Source organism: Dendrobium catenatum, unplaced genomic scaffold (genome assembly GCF_001605985.2).
Source record: "Dendrobium catenatum unplaced genomic scaffold, ASM160598v2 fragScaff_scaffold_637, whole genome shotgun sequence".
In the NCBI taxonomy this organism is placed as follows: Eukaryota; Viridiplantae; Streptophyta; class Magnoliopsida; order Asparagales; family Orchidaceae; genus Dendrobium; species Dendrobium catenatum.
In genome coordinates this window covers 1,008,301-1,026,972 of record NW_021319099.1, presented here as the reverse complement: position 1 = coordinate 1,026,972, position 18,672 = coordinate 1,008,301, and the positions used below count along the sequence as shown (strand labels likewise).

At 33.3% G+C, this 18,672-nt stretch overlaps 1 protein-coding gene across 6 annotated transcripts in view; it reads left to right on the top strand.

Annotated features, from left to right (window-relative positions):
- The window catches only part of LOC110102593, an 81,313-nt gene that overhangs the window by 15,476 nt on the left and 47,165 nt on the right, over window positions 1-18,672 (top strand). Inside the window, exon 1 of one of the 6 annotated variants that reach the window (XM_020830985.2) lies at window positions 14-674. The exons of the other annotated variants lie outside the window; for them this stretch is intronic. Within the exon in view, the coding sequence (XP_020686644.1) occupies window positions 620-674 (55 nt within the window). The 5' untranslated portion in view covers window positions 14-619. Of the gene's footprint in view, window positions 1-13; window positions 675-18,672 lie in introns of those variants that run through there. 6 annotated transcript variants of the gene reach the window in all.

Sequence of the window (18,672 nt, the reverse complement as noted above, 5' to 3'; positions counted from 1 at the left end):
GTCAGGTGTTTAAACGCAGCTCCTAATTATACTTTATCACCATGGAAATTGATTGTACATTTCCTAGCTTATCAATATCCTTAGATAAGTCCATAAAAAAGTAATTTTCGGTCATTCTAATTGATTACTTTTCTTCGCCCTTTCTTTCTGTTCTATCTTGGTCAATGCTTTTCTATTAGGCTGCACTTATTGGTTTTATGTACCTGAAACCTTCTCGGTGAAATTATGAAGAAAGAGTGTACCAGAATAAGGTTGTTGTTGCAAGAAATAGCACTTGAAACACTTATGGTCCTTTTGGATGCTGCGGGAGCTTGTTTCGTTGATGTTAATATTAAAATATGCGGTAATAAATGAATTATAAGGTTAGGAATTGCATTTCATTGTATACTTTATGTAAGGATTTATTCACTTGCTTGGTGAAATAAAGAAGTGCTTCCATTCAGAAATTTAAAAGTTAGTTAATCCGTGAACTAAAAAATGTGTATATTAACATCTATTTTAACTATTCTATTCATATTTCATATCATAGTGCGAAACAAGCAATAACCTTATAATTTAATGTTTCTTATCTTGTTTGATTGATCTTTTTCATATTAACGTTTCAGTTCCTACCTTGCAGATGGATCATTCTTATATTTTTGTAGAAAAATATACAATTGCCAAATTGCGCTCAGGTAATCAAAATCAGGTTGAACCAGGTGTTTACATAAAAAAGGTTGATGACTCCATCAAAATTAAATAAAGGAAATTTGATTTTGTATGACTCAAGAGTCTGTTAAATTTAGAGAATTAAACTGGGAAAATGCTTTGTTTTATTACACACAACTACCCCTATTTATAGATCTATACAAGATATCTTAATAAGAAAATAAATAATTAGAGAATAATGCATAATTGTACTAACACAATCCTTCCTAAATCAACCACCCAAATAAGGAAGGAGATCGGCTTGATCTAGGTGAGCCTCTCACGGATCCCCATGCTGGTCGTGGGATCAAGGGCTAAGAGACATTTGAGATTTAACAATGTGATCCAAGTGAGTTTCCCACAGATCCTCATGGCAGTGGGATCAAGGGCCAAGGGACGATTGAGATTTTAACATTGCCCCTCAAGCTTGGAAATATAGATGTGTCATTCCTAGCTTGGTATTTAGTCCCAAAATAGTAGAGTTATCGAGTCACTTGGTGCACCATAGAGTCCTCCATTTTGTCAAACCTTTGGGAGAAAATAGCTTCAGACATTATCATGACAAATGATAGCGATGAAGGCTATATCAATCAAGCATGCAATTTGTAGGGTAAAAGAAGGCTACGTTGAACAATTGCCCTCAAGATACCAGAAATGACAATAAAGGCCGGTGGTTGGACAATATGGAATAGGGGTGTAAGTGAGCCGAGCCAACTCAAGAGCCATCTCGAACTTGACTCGATAACGAGGTCATGAGCCGTGCTCACTGAGTCGCGAGCGCAATCTGAAACTTGATCTCGTATGTTAAAAGAGCTCGAGTTCAAGCTTGATAAGGCTAGACTCGCAAGTTTGCGAGCAGGCTCAAATGACTTATAGAATTTTTTAAAAATTATTATTCTAAAAATATATGTATATATATTAAACATTAATATATGTTAAAAAAAGCTATAGCCGAAAAGAAAAGATGTTGCATTAATGCATATTAAACATTAATATATGTTCCCAAGAAAAAGCCATAGAGGAAAATAAATAAAGTTGCAGCCAATTATTTTTTTTTTTGGAAAATGCATCCAATTAATTAATTTAAGCTAGGGAAAAAAAATGCAAGGCTTTATCGCATCAACAACAAGGTCTTCTTCTTCATATTCTCCTTCCCATGTGTTTCAGACGACTACAAACTTGACCCTTCTTGTTCTCGTTGGATTTTGCATTTCAAACTAGCTTGAATCGAGTAATCGAGCCGAGCTCAAGCTTGAGTTTTATATAATGAGTCAACTTCGAGCTCACTGTGAGGTAAATGAGCTCAGCTTGATAACGCCACTACCTGACTCGTTTACACCCTAGCAGGGAAGGTGGATTAATTATCCTTTGGGTATGTCTCCTTTTTGGTTCTCAAGGGAAGGCCGACAATGAAGGCATAATAATATAAAGAAAAAAAATTGTTTTTAGGATTGTGGCAAGCTTTAGGGATAGCAATAGAAAAAAAGTCTTAAGTGGCTCAGCACTCGGCACACATATCTCCTCTTGTCTGATCTAGCCAGCCTTTGGCCTAATGCAAATCAGTCGTCCGAATCCATCTGAATAGACTCCTGTTTGATCAGCCCCGGGAAGTGAAGACAAAGCTTCTGGTCGTATGCGGAGAATGGATTGCTCGGCTTGACACTAGCACATGCAGAAGTTGTAGGGGCAGGTCCCTTGCACGATAGTTTCGCTCGATCGATTCCCAAGTTACATGAACTGCTTGGGTTGCTAGGCTTCACGTTCACAGGGAGTCGCTCGATCCTTTTCACTCCCTCGCTTAGTCCTTTTCTTCGCTCGTTTCAGCCCCTCGGCCCATACGAAAGAATCCCGTCTCTGTTTCTTCTGTCCGCAAGCACGAAACAGAGGGCATGAACGGTTTGGACCGCTCAACTCTTATTCGGTCTCCAATGGAAATGAAGGCCTCTTGCTTCTCTCCGCTTCCTTTAATTTATATATCTTAGTGATTCTGACAATGAAGGCCAATGAAAGGACCAATATCCCTTAGAATTCCGGCAATTAAGATTGGTGGAAGGCCCAAATTTTCTCAAATTTCGGCAATGAAGGCTGGTGGAAGGCTCAATATTCCTCAAATTTGAGCAATGAAGGTCGGTGTTGGGTACCTATATTTCTTGGAATTTCAGTAATGAAGGCAGATGGTGGGAAATTGTATTCCTTATATTTCTGGCAATGAAGGCCGGTTGCTTCTCTCAGCTTCCTTCGATTCAAGTCTCTGATACCATGTTAAATTCAGAGAATTGTAGTAGGAAAATGCTTCATTTTATCAAACAAAACTATCCCTATTATATATCTATACAAGATATCTTAATACGGAAACAAATAATTAGAGAATAATGCATAATTGCACTAATATAATCCTCCCTAAATCAGATAGTCAAATAGGGAAGGAGATCGGTGTGATCCAGGCGAGCCTCCCACGGATGCCTATGTTAGTTGTGGGATCAAGGGCTAAGGGATAGTTGAGAGTATACAACGTGATCCAGGTGATCCTCCCACGAATACTCATGCTGGCTGTGAGATTAATGGCTAAGGGACGATTGAGATTTTAACACTTTTAAATAAGTGAGTTGCTCGAACATCCTTCTTTTTAGTATCTTGTTGGTCCACAGTGATCTTAGAGCTTGTGTGATTGATTTGCTGTTAAGCTTCATAATTGCGGCCTCGATATTCCAAATATCTTTTTTTTCAAGGTTAGTGCTGTTGTATTTTTGGTCATGCATGCTTGAATGCATTGTCGCCGACACTCATTAAGTTATGATAGGAAGGAGACTAGGGAAAATTCTATGTTAAAAAAATGATCAAGGGGCAAATTGATAATGTGTTTTGAACTTTGCTCAAACACTAAAAATCATACCATAAATAGCATTTAAACATCATATTAATTATTATAATCATATAAAAATAAAAGCACTATTACAACAATGTTGGAACATGTTTTAAATCTTGGTCAAACCATGCTCCAATTGATTTGAGCATAGTTCAAATCCTTTTGTTTGTTTTGTGCGCACTATTTTATATAGAATTAATTCATTTGAGTTGATTTTCTCTATGTGCAGATGTCTACTCTAAGTATACCTTATATATATATAATATAATATATATATATTATAAGAGAGAGAGAGCTGGCGGTGTGATGTATGAATTATTAGATAATTTTATGCATTTAATCTTCTTTGAAGGGCTGCGGAAAATCTACCTTTATTGAAAAAGAGTACAAATTAGGATTCTACTTTGAAAAAGAGTACAAATTTAGGATTCTACAAAGTTTAAAACATGATAAATTGCGCAATATGAGGCTTGCCTTTATGCAATTCTAGTAAAAAGTGCCTTGATGCTTACGCCTCGAGTTTTTTTATGAGGCTTGCGCCTCAACTTGGTTGAGGCTCGCCTCGCCTCATGCTATATATATATATATATTAAAACTTACATAAACTTGAAGTAAATGCTCGACATTGGACTTTATAGGAGAGGAGGGGAGAGAAGTTCACCATAATGATGATTCAAATGAAGAACCCCTTAGTGATGAAGGTGTGATGACTATGAGTTCTTTAGGATTCTACTTTGAAAAAGTGTACAAATTTAGGATTCTACAAAGTTTAAAACATGGTTTAAAATTGCGCAATATGAGGCTCATCTTTGCGCAATTCTAGTAAAAAGTGCCTTGATGCTTATGCCTCGAGTTTTTTTTATGAGGCTTGCGCCTCAACTTGGTTGAGGCCTGCCTTTGATCTCATGCATGTAGGTTACGCCTCACGCTATATATATTAAAACTTACATAAACTTGAAGTAAATGCCCGACATTGGACTCTATAGGAGAGGAGGAAGGGGAGAGAGCAGTTCACCATAATGATGATTCAAATGAAGAACCCCTTAGTGATGACAGTGCTGATGACTTATGAGTTCTTATGTGATATGATATTGCTATTTATTTTTGGAAATTGGAATTATATGTTAATGAAAAGAATACTGGGATTTGGGAAAGATAGAATTTTGAGATATTTTGATTTCACTTCATATCTTATGTTTTTTTATGTTTTATATTATTCACTCATTAGTATATAAAAAATTTATTATTTTATGTTTATGCAATCTTTTGATTTTGAGGCTTATGCCTCACCTCACGAATGAAAAACGCCTCAATACCCTAATACGCAATTTTAAACATTGGTTTAAAATATGACATTAGATGATAAGTTTGACTAAAAGTAGATTTGGGTACTTCATAGTGATATAAATGAGTAAAGTATTATGTTTAGGTAAAGAAAGTTTAATGGGAAGAGATTGGTTTCATTAGTATTGGTGACTTAAACGCTTACTTGAGACAAAGGATGAGAAAGTTAATTCTACTGTTATTATTATTGTTATTATACTCTGTTGTATCAAAATTATATTTTGCTTTATTATAGTTATTTTACTTGCATTAAACTGCCTCAAAGTTATAATCTGTTGTGTTATAGTAGTTATGGTTGCACTTTGACGCATCAAAGCTATAGTCTGCCATATAATAGCTTGTTCAAATCTTATTTGAAATCGTGCTCGAACTTAGTTTGAATATGGTTCATGTTCTATCCTTGCTTTGACCTTGCTTGAACATTTCTTGAATTTTTTTGATCAAATTATAGGCTTCGTCAAATTTTGTTCAAGCTTTGTTAGAAGCCACGTTCGAATTAGCACACCTCGGGTCCGAAAGGTGGTGCACTCCGACAACATTGGTTGTGATTAAATGATAGGATGATTTTTTGTACACCTTAAAAGAAAAGATCACATAGAAGTAATATAAACAAAATATATTAGTGGAAGCAATGGAAGAGAAATGAAAATTTCATTTCATTATTATGAAATCCAATTGGTAGTACATCAACAAAGTAGGAACAATAACATGAGAAGAAAAAAAGAATTGAAAGAATCAACTACTGAAATAAAATTAATCATTGTTTGAAATTGTGCAATATGGGGCTCGTCTTGAGGCTCGCCTCAACGCAATTTTAGTGAAACATGCATGGAGTCTTACACATCAAACTATTTTTATGAGGCTTGGACCTCAGCTTGGCTAAGGCTCGCCTTGAGGCACACCATGCCTCACTGGCTTGAGGCTTACGCCTCACCCAATTTATATATATATATATATATATTTTATTAAAACTTACGTAAATCCTAAATTTAATCCCCGAACAAATCACGCTTTAATGCATCCCCAAGCAGCAACTTCCTCTTGACTACCTTGACCTCCAACCCTCTGTTTTCTCCATAGTCACCACCGTCGTAGCCGCCGTGGGGGATCACTTGAAACCAGCACACCACCACCACCTCATCTAAAATTTTTAGAGTATTAATCTCATCTTTATATTTATAAAAAATATTTATGTGAGAGGAAGATAATTGAAATAAATGAAAATAAATAAATTGGGAGGCATTGAACTCCATAGGATGAGACATGGGAGAGACTAGTTTGTTATGATGATGACTCAAATAAAAACCTCCTTTATGATAGTGCATATTATTTCTAAGTTTTTTGTCAGCTATTTTAGTTTTCTTTAAAAAGTAAATGTGGATAAGTAGGAAATTGAGAAAGAAAGAATTTGGAGTTGAACTTGATAGTATATGATATTTTTATGTCATTCCTATATTTAATATTATTTTGCTCTTATAATATTTATATTTCAATTCTATTTCAAGCAATTAATCATTTGTCATTTTATATCTTGTGCAATTTTTTATTTTATATGTATGCCAATTTATTACTTCATGTTTCAATAGAAAGTTAACATGTCATCCTTTAACATATTATTTGAGCATTATATAAAAAATCACTTTTAACATTTATTTTGACTTAACACAATTTTTTGATTTTGAGGCTTACGCCTCAAAATGACCTGAGCCTTACGTCTCGCCTCATAAACAAAAAATGCCTCAATATCCAATTGCGCAATTTTAAACCTTGAAATTAACCAATCCTCTAAAGAAAATATGAATAACCTACTACAAAATATGAAATACCAAATATAAATATCCTACTATTGGTAGCTCTGCTCCTCTGGTGATGTTCCACCTACACTTCGATAGAATAACGAGTTTGAGAAATCAAATCCAACTAATAACATATCTATTAAAACATAAATGACAAGGAGATAAGACATGCAATATGAATAATAAACAGGAAAAGAGAAGCTATATAATGACAAATCGTTGATGTATCAATATAAAAATGCAATAATTCTTAGTTTTAACGACAAATTCTAGTATGATAATATGACCAAATGTGTATTCAAATAGTCATTAATTCAATGTCAGTAAATCTTCACATATGTAATCACGCTAGGTATCATCATATTTCATTGTAACTTATTAGTTATTTATTGTGTTCAACTTATGTCTATTTACATATGCATGTCTATATATCCATAAATATTTATAGTTGGTTTTATAAAACACCCCATGGAAGGTAAATACAAACACAAAGATATCTATTGATTTTCTATAGAGCTATGATGCACCGACACTTCTTCTCAAAGATGTATGTAGTGTCCGACACATATCAGTTATGACATGCGTTTGATATACCACCTACACATGTTGGACATGCGAAAGATGTGTTGGATAAAAAATATTAAAAATAAATTGGACACACGTCTTAAAATTTTATGATTTTTTTTTTTAAAATACAATTTCTTGTGCTTCAAATTTTTATTCAATAAAAAACAAAATTAAATATCCTATTTTCTTTCCAAAGCCCTAAATTAATTTCTCATGCTCAATATCTTATACCCCAAATGCTCTCATTTTTATTTCTCTTTAGTAGGTTATGACTAGGGTTTTACAACGCACGATGCCATCTATCCAACGCCGTTGCAACATCAATTTTTTAAAACCATCTCAACATTGAAGTCTGTTGTCGTCTTGACATTGGCACAAGATGCCAATAATTTCTACACCCACAATCATGCCCCTGCACCATTTCGACATCTCATCTTTGTCCAAAGTCATATCAACATCGAAGATATACGTAGTCTCGACTTCGAGGGTTGATGTTGTCTTGACATCGATGCCCAATGTCATCTTAAGATTGATGCTTGATGCCCATACTCTCGACGGTATTTTCATCTCCCCTCTCGATGCTTGACACAACATCGATGTCCTATTATCGACATCCTAATAGTAATAATTTTAAACACATCCTAGTTAAATAACTTGTTATTTCTCAATTATTTTAAATATTTTGCTTATTCAATTTCTATACTCTATTTTTAAGATATAACAATTAAATACGGTGTCCAACCCGTACACGTATCCATATTTTTCAATAATTGATGTGTCCCGTGTCCGTGTCGTGTTTGTGGCATCGTGTCCTTGTACGTGCTTCATAGTTATAGAGTTATCACACTATGGTCCGTCATCCTGGCTAGCTAATATCTATGTTGTTATAAACAAATTTTTAGCAGTATTATATATTCAATATGATAATTACTGTTTTATAATTAATTATGATTTGTAAAAATAACATCATCCTATTCAATAGGAGTGCATACATCAAAATAGATCTATGACATGGATCAATATACAAAAATATGTACACCAATAAATCAAGATAAATCTATCTGTGCAATTAGTATTTTGTTATGAGTATAAAAAATATCTATAAGCATATGTATATAATAGAAAATTTTACAGCAAAGATATGATGGGAAATTTAATTAGTTATCTAAGAACCAAATACAAATAACATGGGTTATGTCTCTAAAAAAGGATACATTTATCTTATTATAAATAACAATTATTTACCTCTAAGCTCCTAGTCAATTTGATGTTCAAGTGTTATGCCATGTATAACTCAACTCAAAAGTCCTAAAAATAGGATTTCTAATTTTATATCTAAAATAATATTAAAGGATCCAATACTTTAAAATGTCAAGCTATGTTGCTTAAACTTAATTACATCCATTAAATGTCATTAATTAAGCCTAGATGATTTAGGTTATAATATAATTAAGTTGAACCCACATAAAATGGGTTTCTTAAATCTATGAATTAAATGGTAAACTAAGATGAGAACCTACATTCATGAAGAAATATTGAATGTATAAGTGTAACCAATTAAAAATCTAATGCAATTTAATCCAACCAAAATATGGAAAATATTAACTCACTATCATTGATAACTTCAGTTGATCTGTGAAGAACAAAGAAGGAACACTCTAAAGTACTCAATCTAAGAAGAAGAGGGTGAAGAGGATTCTTCTTTAATAGCGACTGTGATTTGGGAGAATGATCAATAGTGAGATGAAGAGAGATGAGAGAGGAAAGGTTCGATGATTGTGGGGTTCGGTTGCTGTTGGAGAAAAGGCAAAGAGGGAGGAGAGGGGAAGGAGAATAAGAGGGAGTGGGCGTAGATACCCGAACATACATACCTGCGTATGCCTTCTGTTATCTCCCAGCTAATTGACAGGTCGTGACAAGGGCACTTGTACCTAGCAAGCCTCATAAAGGAGCTCACTCGATTCCACTTGCTAAGAAGTGCATAGAGAAGCCGTCCCCATAGGGGCAATAAAAGATACTCGTAGATCAGGCGACTCACCACTCGTATCATTAAGAAAGATCAACCATCAAAGCTACTCGCCTTCATCCACTGTGGATACTTTCATTCATGCTCGATAATATCAACTACTGGAAAGTGCTTACTCATGGGGCTCTCAATCCACCCTATCGTGACCATCTGACTATGGAGCTCATCCTCCTCACAACAACAAATTCACCTTTCTTTCGTAAAGCGATCAAAGGTTCTAGGACATGCCGCCATGACTTCAAGGCACCTACTAGTCATAGGCCCCTTTAGCTCGGTGCCTTCTAATGGGCTCGCCTATGTACACTTGCCCCTACTCTGCACTATTGAACTCTCCCAGAGACATACCATCAAGGTAATGCGGCGTCGTTCTCCTTTTAGTCTGCCATGAGGCAACACATATCTAGGTTAATCTGTACTGGGAGTCATTAATCATTGCATTTTTTGTTCTTTTGGATGTAGTCTTACTTGTAGCTCTTGGATTCCTATAAATAAAGTGTGAAGAAGAGCATTTAGATTCTTTTGGCTCTTTGAAATCTGGGCTTTTTAAGTATTTATTACTAATTCTTCTTTGTGGATTGTTCTCCCTATTCTCATGCAAGTTCCCAGGTCACTTCCTTAGAGTTATCCTGCTAGTAGGACCAGGTGTTATCCATACTCATTCTCAAATCGAGCAAAGGAGGTGACAGAGTGGGAGAATCACATGATATGAGTGAAATTGTGCTATTTGTTTGATTGGACATAATTTATTCCACGAAGGAGCATATCAAGCTTGTTATCAAATGCGATGGGTGGGGAGCCAATCGAGTTCGTCTGGTTTAAGAAGGCATGAACCGATTCGATCCATGTTATTATATATTATCCCCCTTAAAAGAATTTAGCCCTCAAATTCATGCCTTAGTACTAGAGTTGCTGTGAGTACTTCATGATTATATCTTCTTTAATCTTCAATATTGCTCTCCTTCTAACTAGTTCTTTCAAAGCACTTTGACAACAAAGTGAATAGATTGACGACGAAGCCGTTGAATCTCACGTTCTAAAATGCGCTTTAATATCTCTTTTTAATTCATGTTTTTGAATCAGCAATGGCTCAAATTAAACAATATGTGAATCGTCATGCACATAGTGCTGCAAAAAGAATCAGGAATAACATTCTTCACTCCTGCAAGTTTTGAAGGAAGAATCAATCTATATGAAACTCTGTCAACTCTCTTAATCACTTCAAAAAGTCTAATAAAACAGGGTTGAAGATTCACTCTTTGTAACCCCACACATGAGTGAAATCTTGAGAAAGCTATGATTTACTCCTGAAATTCAAACTTTCTATGATTAAAATATTTTTTTAGATGCTCCTAGCTGAACTAAGCCGTTCTCAAATATGATAAATCTTTCCAGTAGCTTTATCAACAAATTGAAGTCCTAAGAGTTTTCTCTTTCACATCCCAACCTAACAAGACCCACTGATGAGACAGATTCCCATCGTTTTAAGATGTAACAGGGAAATCCCATGATCTAATTTTATTTTTTTTTTAAATTTTCTTTAAATATAAATGTTAAAACAAACAATAGACTATAAAGCTATTAAAAATATCCGAAGTACTGAAATAAATTCATCCACAAAATCTCTTTCATTTCATTATCAAAATATATATGCAGTAGTAACACTATAGTGCATTACTATAGACCGTAAAATACTGAACAAAACATAACAAAAGTTGGTTATGACTATGCAAAAATCAAAACAAAATAATACCCATACAGACTCAGATCATATCTCAACAACCACTCAATTAGATCCTTCCCTTTCCTAGAATCTGAAAACAGAATGCAAAATCATAGTGAGCTCAAATAACTCAGCTTGCAACAAATACTATTCTAAATTTTCAAATATTTTTTTATTAAACATTCAATAAGTATTAAAAGCGGAAATAAGTAGAAAAATAAACGTAGTTATTAAAATTTTATACAAAACATTCCAAGCACTTCATATATTATTCCCAACTGACAGATTTCAATAATTTTGACCTTTATGCCTCCCAAGACACATAGTTCAATAACTCTGAGCCAATTGACAGAGTTCAACAACTTCGCAACAGATTGTGCATATATTAACAGAACAAATTTTCTTCCACCCCTATCAAATCTCCACATAATCACTTATTTCATTCAATTAGGCATATATTTCAATGCATTGTAGTGATTAATATGTAAATAAATACATTCCATCATTTGCCCAAATACACTGATGGTAGGCAACATAAAAATTCTATTAAAAAAAATGTATTTTTTTAGAAAATAAACAAATTGCAAGAGATTGTGCAGAGATATTGCCTTAAGACTTTAATTGTACTACAATATTATTTTTCAGAGTCCGAATTATTTTCTAATTCAGTGAACACCGTATATATTTTAAAACCCTTGGTATAGAATTCTCAAAAAATATTTAAAATGTTCAGAATCTCACTCTATAACATACAAAAGGTTATGCAGTTAAAATTTTACCAGTGAAAAGTTATTCTCGTTTTTTAGAAACGGAAATACAAATTTAATCTTAAATTTTTAAAAATTTCTAATTTTTCAAAAACTAAGATATAGTTTGACCTGCCTTGATACAGACAATTTTCAAAACTGGTCTGACAGCTAAAAACGACTCGAAGTGGTTCAAATCCCCTTTCCTCTCCAAAAACCTTCTCCCTCTCTTGTTCGACTGCTCAAATTGATAGAATGAACTATATAGTAGAAATCTAATAGTTTTAACTGCAAAAAACGGTCCAACGCCTAAGCGCTCAAGGCAGTTCATTTTGCAAACAATAGAGAGCATAGTGCCGGGGCGACACTATTCTAGGGAAAAAATGTTCAAATTTCAAAAACAAACATTCATACCCCTGAAATTTTATTCAAAACACACGCAACTCTTTTTTCATACATATAAATCATTCTCAAACACATGCAAAAAAATTCAAATGCAAAAACTCAATAGATTTCCTGACTTTTTATCAAGTTAGACCTATTTACATAGTACTCTGATCCTGAAGGTGTCACAACTCTCTCTTCTTCAAAAAAATATTATCCTCAACATTTCAAAACTCAGTTCATCCGAATAAATCATGATACAACTGTTTCATTTTAGATTCTTGTTTCCAAGTAGCTTCTTGTTCCTTCCACTTAACATTAACCATTGAAATCTATTTATTTTTTAGCCTTCTAATATCATAAACCATAATCCTCTATGGTTCTTTCTTATAACTCTTATTTAGTCGTACCTCAATGTCTTCAGTGGATATCCTGTTCAAGAATCATATATCCATTTTCTCAGAAGTAATACATTGAATATATTATGAATCTCAGACATATGATTTGGTAAATGTAAATTGTAGGCAGATTTTTTAGTTCTTTCAATAACTTCAATGAGTCCAATGTACCTTAGACTCATTTTTTTTCCTGCCAAACCTGCTAATGCCTTTCATCTTCACATATACTAAATCTTCCACATGAAACTCTGTAATCTAATGCTTAGCATCAAAATACTATTTATCTATCCTGTACAGCTTTTAATCTATATATGATCAAAGGGATCTTTTTAGTAGCATCATTCACCAAAGCTAGTCCAATCAGATGTCTCTATCCCACCTTTGTCTAAGATAATGATGTCTAACATTTCCTATCATACAGAGCCTCATATGGAGTCATACCTATGCTTGATTAAAAATTATTATTTATAAGAAAAATTGATCAGAGGAATGTGATATTTCCAGCTGCCACCAAAATTCAGTACACAGAGTCTTAGAAGATTCTCCAGTATCTGAATATTCCTCTCAGATTGTTTATCAGTCTAAAGATGAAATGCTGTATTGAAATGTTATTTCAAATCCAAACTTTAATACCCTCCACTGTCTAGAGATAAACCTTTCATCTCTATCAGAAACTATGACCTTTGGAATCCTTTATAATCTGATAATCTTATGCACAATACCTGAGACATTTTCTACAGAATCAGATTGTCTGATCAGAATAAAATAAGCTGATTTCATCAAACAATCCAGTACAACTCAAACGATATCATATCCTTGTCTCGACCTGAGAAAATTCATAACAAAATTCATAGTTACCTCCTATTTTTTACTCTGGAATACACAATGGTTATAGAAAATCTCCCGATCGTTGATTTTCTTCTTTCACTACCTGACATACTTTATATTTTAAAATAAAATATGCTATATCCTTCTTTAATCAAGGCTACCAAAACATACCTTTTAGATCATTATATATTTTACTACTTTATTGATGAACAATATAACCTGAATAAGCAGCATCATGCAGAATAATTGATTTTAACTCTTTAGAGCTAGGAACCCACAATCTATCTTTATAGATGATAATACCCGACGTAGATATTTGCAGTTCAGATTTCTTACTAGATATAATATGATTAATCAATTTCGGATATTTTTCATATGATTTTTGAGCTTCCTGAATCTTTTCTTGCAAAGAAGGTTGAATAGTCATCTAGGCTTAGAATACCATAACCTTGATCAACCAGAGCAATCACCTCTAATTGAAGCTTTTCCATATCTCGTATCAAGGATTCATTAGAACTAAGCTGAATATGAGATAATTCAAAAGATTTTCTTCTCAGAGCATCTGCTCCCACATTAGCCTTATTAGATTGATACTGAATTGTTAGATTATAGTCTTTAATCAACCCAAGCCATCTTCTTTGCCTTAAATTTAGATATACGTAAATATATACTTCAAATTTTGATGATTAGTAAAGATCTCATACATAACTCAGTACAGCTAGTATCTCCAGGTCTTCAAAGCAAAGATAATATTAATAAGTTCTAAATCGTGCGTCGGATAGTTTATTTCATGTTGTTTCAACTACCTTGAGGCATATAACTATTTTGTGTTGTATCAATACGCATCTCAGTACTTTCAGTGAAGTATTACTGAATATCTAAAATCTTTTTGTACCATATGGAATAGTTAAAACTAAAGTAGAAGCCAAATAATTATTCAATCTCTGAAAATTATCTTCATACTTAGATGTCTAGACAAAAGCTACTAACTTCTAAGTCAATTTTGTCAGACGTGCAGAAATAAGAAAAAATCTTTTCACAAATTTTTCGTAATAACCGGCCATGTCTAAAAAGTGCGTACCTCAAATGCAGTAGTAGGTCTCGGTCAATCAATAGCTGTCTAAATATTATTGGGATCTGTAGAAATACTAACGCTACTCACCACATGCCCTAAAAAAAAAAACTCTCAAGTCATTATTATAAAAATCTTGCATATAATTGATGTTGTTGCATAGTCTTTAGAACTAACTTCAGATGCATAGCATGATCCTCAAATAATAATAAATCAAAATATCGTCAATAAATACAATTACAAACCGATCCAAATACTCTTCGAATACTCTGTTCATCAAATTCATAAAAATAGTTGGTGCATTAGTCACTCTAAAAGGCACATCTATGAACTCATAATATCTATATCTAGCACTGAAAGTAGTTTTCATCACATCTAGTTCTCTCACCTTCACCAATTAATATTCATATCATAAATAAATATTGGAAAATATAGAAGATTAAGCAAACCAATCAAATAGATTATCAATTCATGACAGATACTTTTTCTTAACAAACAAAACAATAAAACATGTGCTCCCCATCGATAGTGACTTTGTTTTATTCCATGTAATCAATACATATGCGCATCGTAGAGACCTTCTTCAAAAATAGAACTGGTGCTCTCCACGGAGACACACTAGGGTGAACGAATCCTCGATCAACCAACTCCTGAAGCTTTACTTTCAATTCTTGTAGTTTCTTAGGTGTCATCCTATATGGAGCCTTAGAGATAGGGGCGGTACCTGAAAATAAATCAATACAAAATTCAATATCTCTTTCCGGAGGTAAACTAACTCCTCAGAAAATACATGCTAAAACTCTTGCACTACCAGGACATCAGGAATATAATCAAAATCTATACTCTTATCCAAACAAATGCCAAAAATATCATATAACCCTTATTCCACAATCTATCTACTTTCACAATAGAAATTAGATAGGACAAAACACCTAACACTCTAAAATAAATCTCTCACTTTGCTGAAAAAAAGTAACTCACTTCTTCAAACAATCAATTTTAGTCTCATATTAATTCAACCAGTCAATTTTCAAAATAATATCAAATTAAAAAATAGATAGTAAAATCAAACTAGTCTTCTACTTTTTAATTGAAATCTCAATATCAAAAAAATAAATTATACTAGGTATTATACCATCTCTAGTTGGTAAAGTAACAAACAAGAAAAAAAAGATAATAAAATTGAAGTCAAGTGCAATAGATTGAAATAACACTCAGAAATAAATGAATCACTGGCTGTAGAATCAAATAAAATATAATATAGTTGATCAAAAATATAAGCCGTACCTGTCACAACATCTCCTGCTAAGTCAAAACTGTGCACACTTGGTTGAATCAGAGCTGGAGCAACAGTACCACTAGGATCTCTTTAACCACTATCAGATGACCTCCCTATCACAGAACCAGAGCCGTTGCCTTTGTTAGAAGAGCTCTTTGCATACGTATGAAGTGGAACTATCCTCGGTCTTCTTGTGGGTCTAATAAAACTCTCATATATGGGCTTAGATTGTTAATCAAATCCTGTTTGTGGACATTCAATCACCCTTTGTCCAAGTTGTCCACATCGAAATTACTATCCTGCCATCTTATAACTCTAACCAAAATATTGTCTGCCACAACTATGACATATAGGCACTCCGTTGACAAAACCAGATCTAGCTACACTATCACTACTAGGAATTGCTTCAGACTATTCTTCTTTCTTGGACAATCCAAATCCAAATTTACTCTTCTTTCCAGAAAATCCACTAACATAAGTCTTACCTCCAAGCTTCATAAAAGTCCATCGCTGTTGAGTAGATATCAAATCATTCTCAATCAATCGGACTCACTCTACCAACTCAGAGAAATAAGAAATGTGAAATAGAATGAGTTGTTGTCTCAAACTATCCTGTAGTTCCCTCATAAATCTAAAACACTTCTCCTCTAGAGTGCTAACCAACTGCAAAGCATACTTAGCTAAAGAAGTAAATTCTGCCTCATACTGTATAACAGTCATGCTCCCCTGAATCAGCCTCAAAAAAGTTTTTTGCATCCGCTAACATGTAGAATGTGTACAACCAATGCTCAAAAGAAATCAGAGAACTCCTAGCAAATTAAAGAGTTTAATCTCCCTTGAAATTTCTTCTCCTACTTGCCCATCCACCAGTGCTTTGTCTCCCAATCTAACAAAAAAATAGGTAATGATACCTCTTCTTAGGAGGATATTACATACCGTTACAAGTGTTATCCAGCCTCCTCAACCAACCCTCTGTTACCCTGGGCTCCATAGCGTCCTCAAATTTGAGAGGCTTTATCTCAGAAAGATCTACAGATGTCGATCTTTCTCATCAGATCTAATAGCAGAAACTTGGCTCTGTGCTTTACCCATCATCTGGACTATCAGACTAGCAAACTATGAAACTGTAGCAAAATTGACTGTCGGAGCAGCACTATATATATGAGCTGCATGATTGACACTCTGTCCATCTGTTATATCTGAGTCTAGCTGATCAATAATCACATATAATATGCAATTGAACATACATGTACATGAAAACAAACAAAAATTAACACGTAGACATTCAAAACTATTTCACTTGACTTGCAGATCAATTTCCTATAGTTCTATTTTACAATCATTTTTTCAAAACTACTGTGCTGATACTACAAAAGTTTGTCACAATCTAAATCAACAAGACTGGATGATGGGATATCTCCTATCGTATTTAAGTGTAATAAAAGAATATCAAGATCTAGTTTTGAAATTTTTGTAGCATTTCTTCCAATATAAATGTTAAAACAAACAACAAATTACATGATTATTAAAAGTATCCAAAGTGCTGAAATAAACTTATCCACAAATTCTCTTTCATTTCATCATCAAAATGTATATACGGGTGTAACATTGCAGTACATGACTACGGATAGTAGAATACTGAGTAGAGTATAACAAAAGCTATCCATGACTGTACAAAAATCAAAATAAAATAATACTTATAGAGACTCGAATTAGATCCTGAACAACTAGTCAGTCGGATCCTTCCCTTTCTCATTTATTTTTCTGCTTAGTTTTACTTTTAATATTGATCTAAATTTTCAAAATTTTCTTTTATTAAACATTGAATAAGTATTAAAAGAGAAAATAAGTATAAAAATAAATGCAGTTATTAGAACTTCAGGCAAAATGCACAAGCATTTCATATATTCTTTCCAACAGACAGAATTTTATAACTCTTATCCATATGCTTCCCAACAAACAGAGTTCAATAACTCATAGCCAATAGTTCTAATTCATAGCAACAGGGATAGAACAAAAAAAATCTATTGAGAAAAATATATTTTTTAGAAATAATTAAATTATCAGAGATCGTACAGAGAATTGTTTAAGACTTTAATTATACTACAATATCATTTTTCATAGTTTAGATTATTTTCTATTCAATAAAAACCGCATATATTTTAAAACCGTTTGGAGCGTTCGCGCTTGTGTTCGATCCGCTTGACTTGCCCGCTTAGTTCCCATGTTTTTTCCGCCTGTTAGATATCAGCCGGTTCATACAAAAAAATTCACATACAAGTAATATAAATAAAATATATCATATTCAATAATGGAAGAAAAACCAAAATATCATTTTATTATTATGAAATCCAATTGGCAGTTCATTAACAAAGTAGGAATAATTATGTGCGAAGAAAAATAATTGAAAGAAACAACAACTACAACAACAAACATTTATCCCACTATGTGGGGATGGCTACATGAATCCTTTGAAAGAAACAACTATCAAAATAAAATTAACTCTCAAAAGAAAGTATGAATAGCCTACTACAAAATATGAAATACCAAATACAAATATCCTTCTGCTCCTGTTATGATGGTCCAACTAGCACTTTGGTAGGACCTGCTATGAGAAAAGTTAATGTGTATGTCAAACAACCACTAATGCAATATCAATACATGCTCACATATGCAAAAGGAAATCAATGATTTTCTATAGAGTGATCACTTTTGGGCTCGTCGGTTTGGCTAGCCAATATCTAATAGGGTTTTACTGACCTACATACATACATATAATTTCTATATTTTCATAAACAAAAATTCAATGGTATTATGTATTCAATTTGATAACTACTATTTTATAATAAATTATGATTTGCAAAAATAACATCTATTACATTCAATAGGAGTGCATGCATACAAATAGATCTATGATAGAGATCAACATAGAGATTAACATACAAATATATATATATAT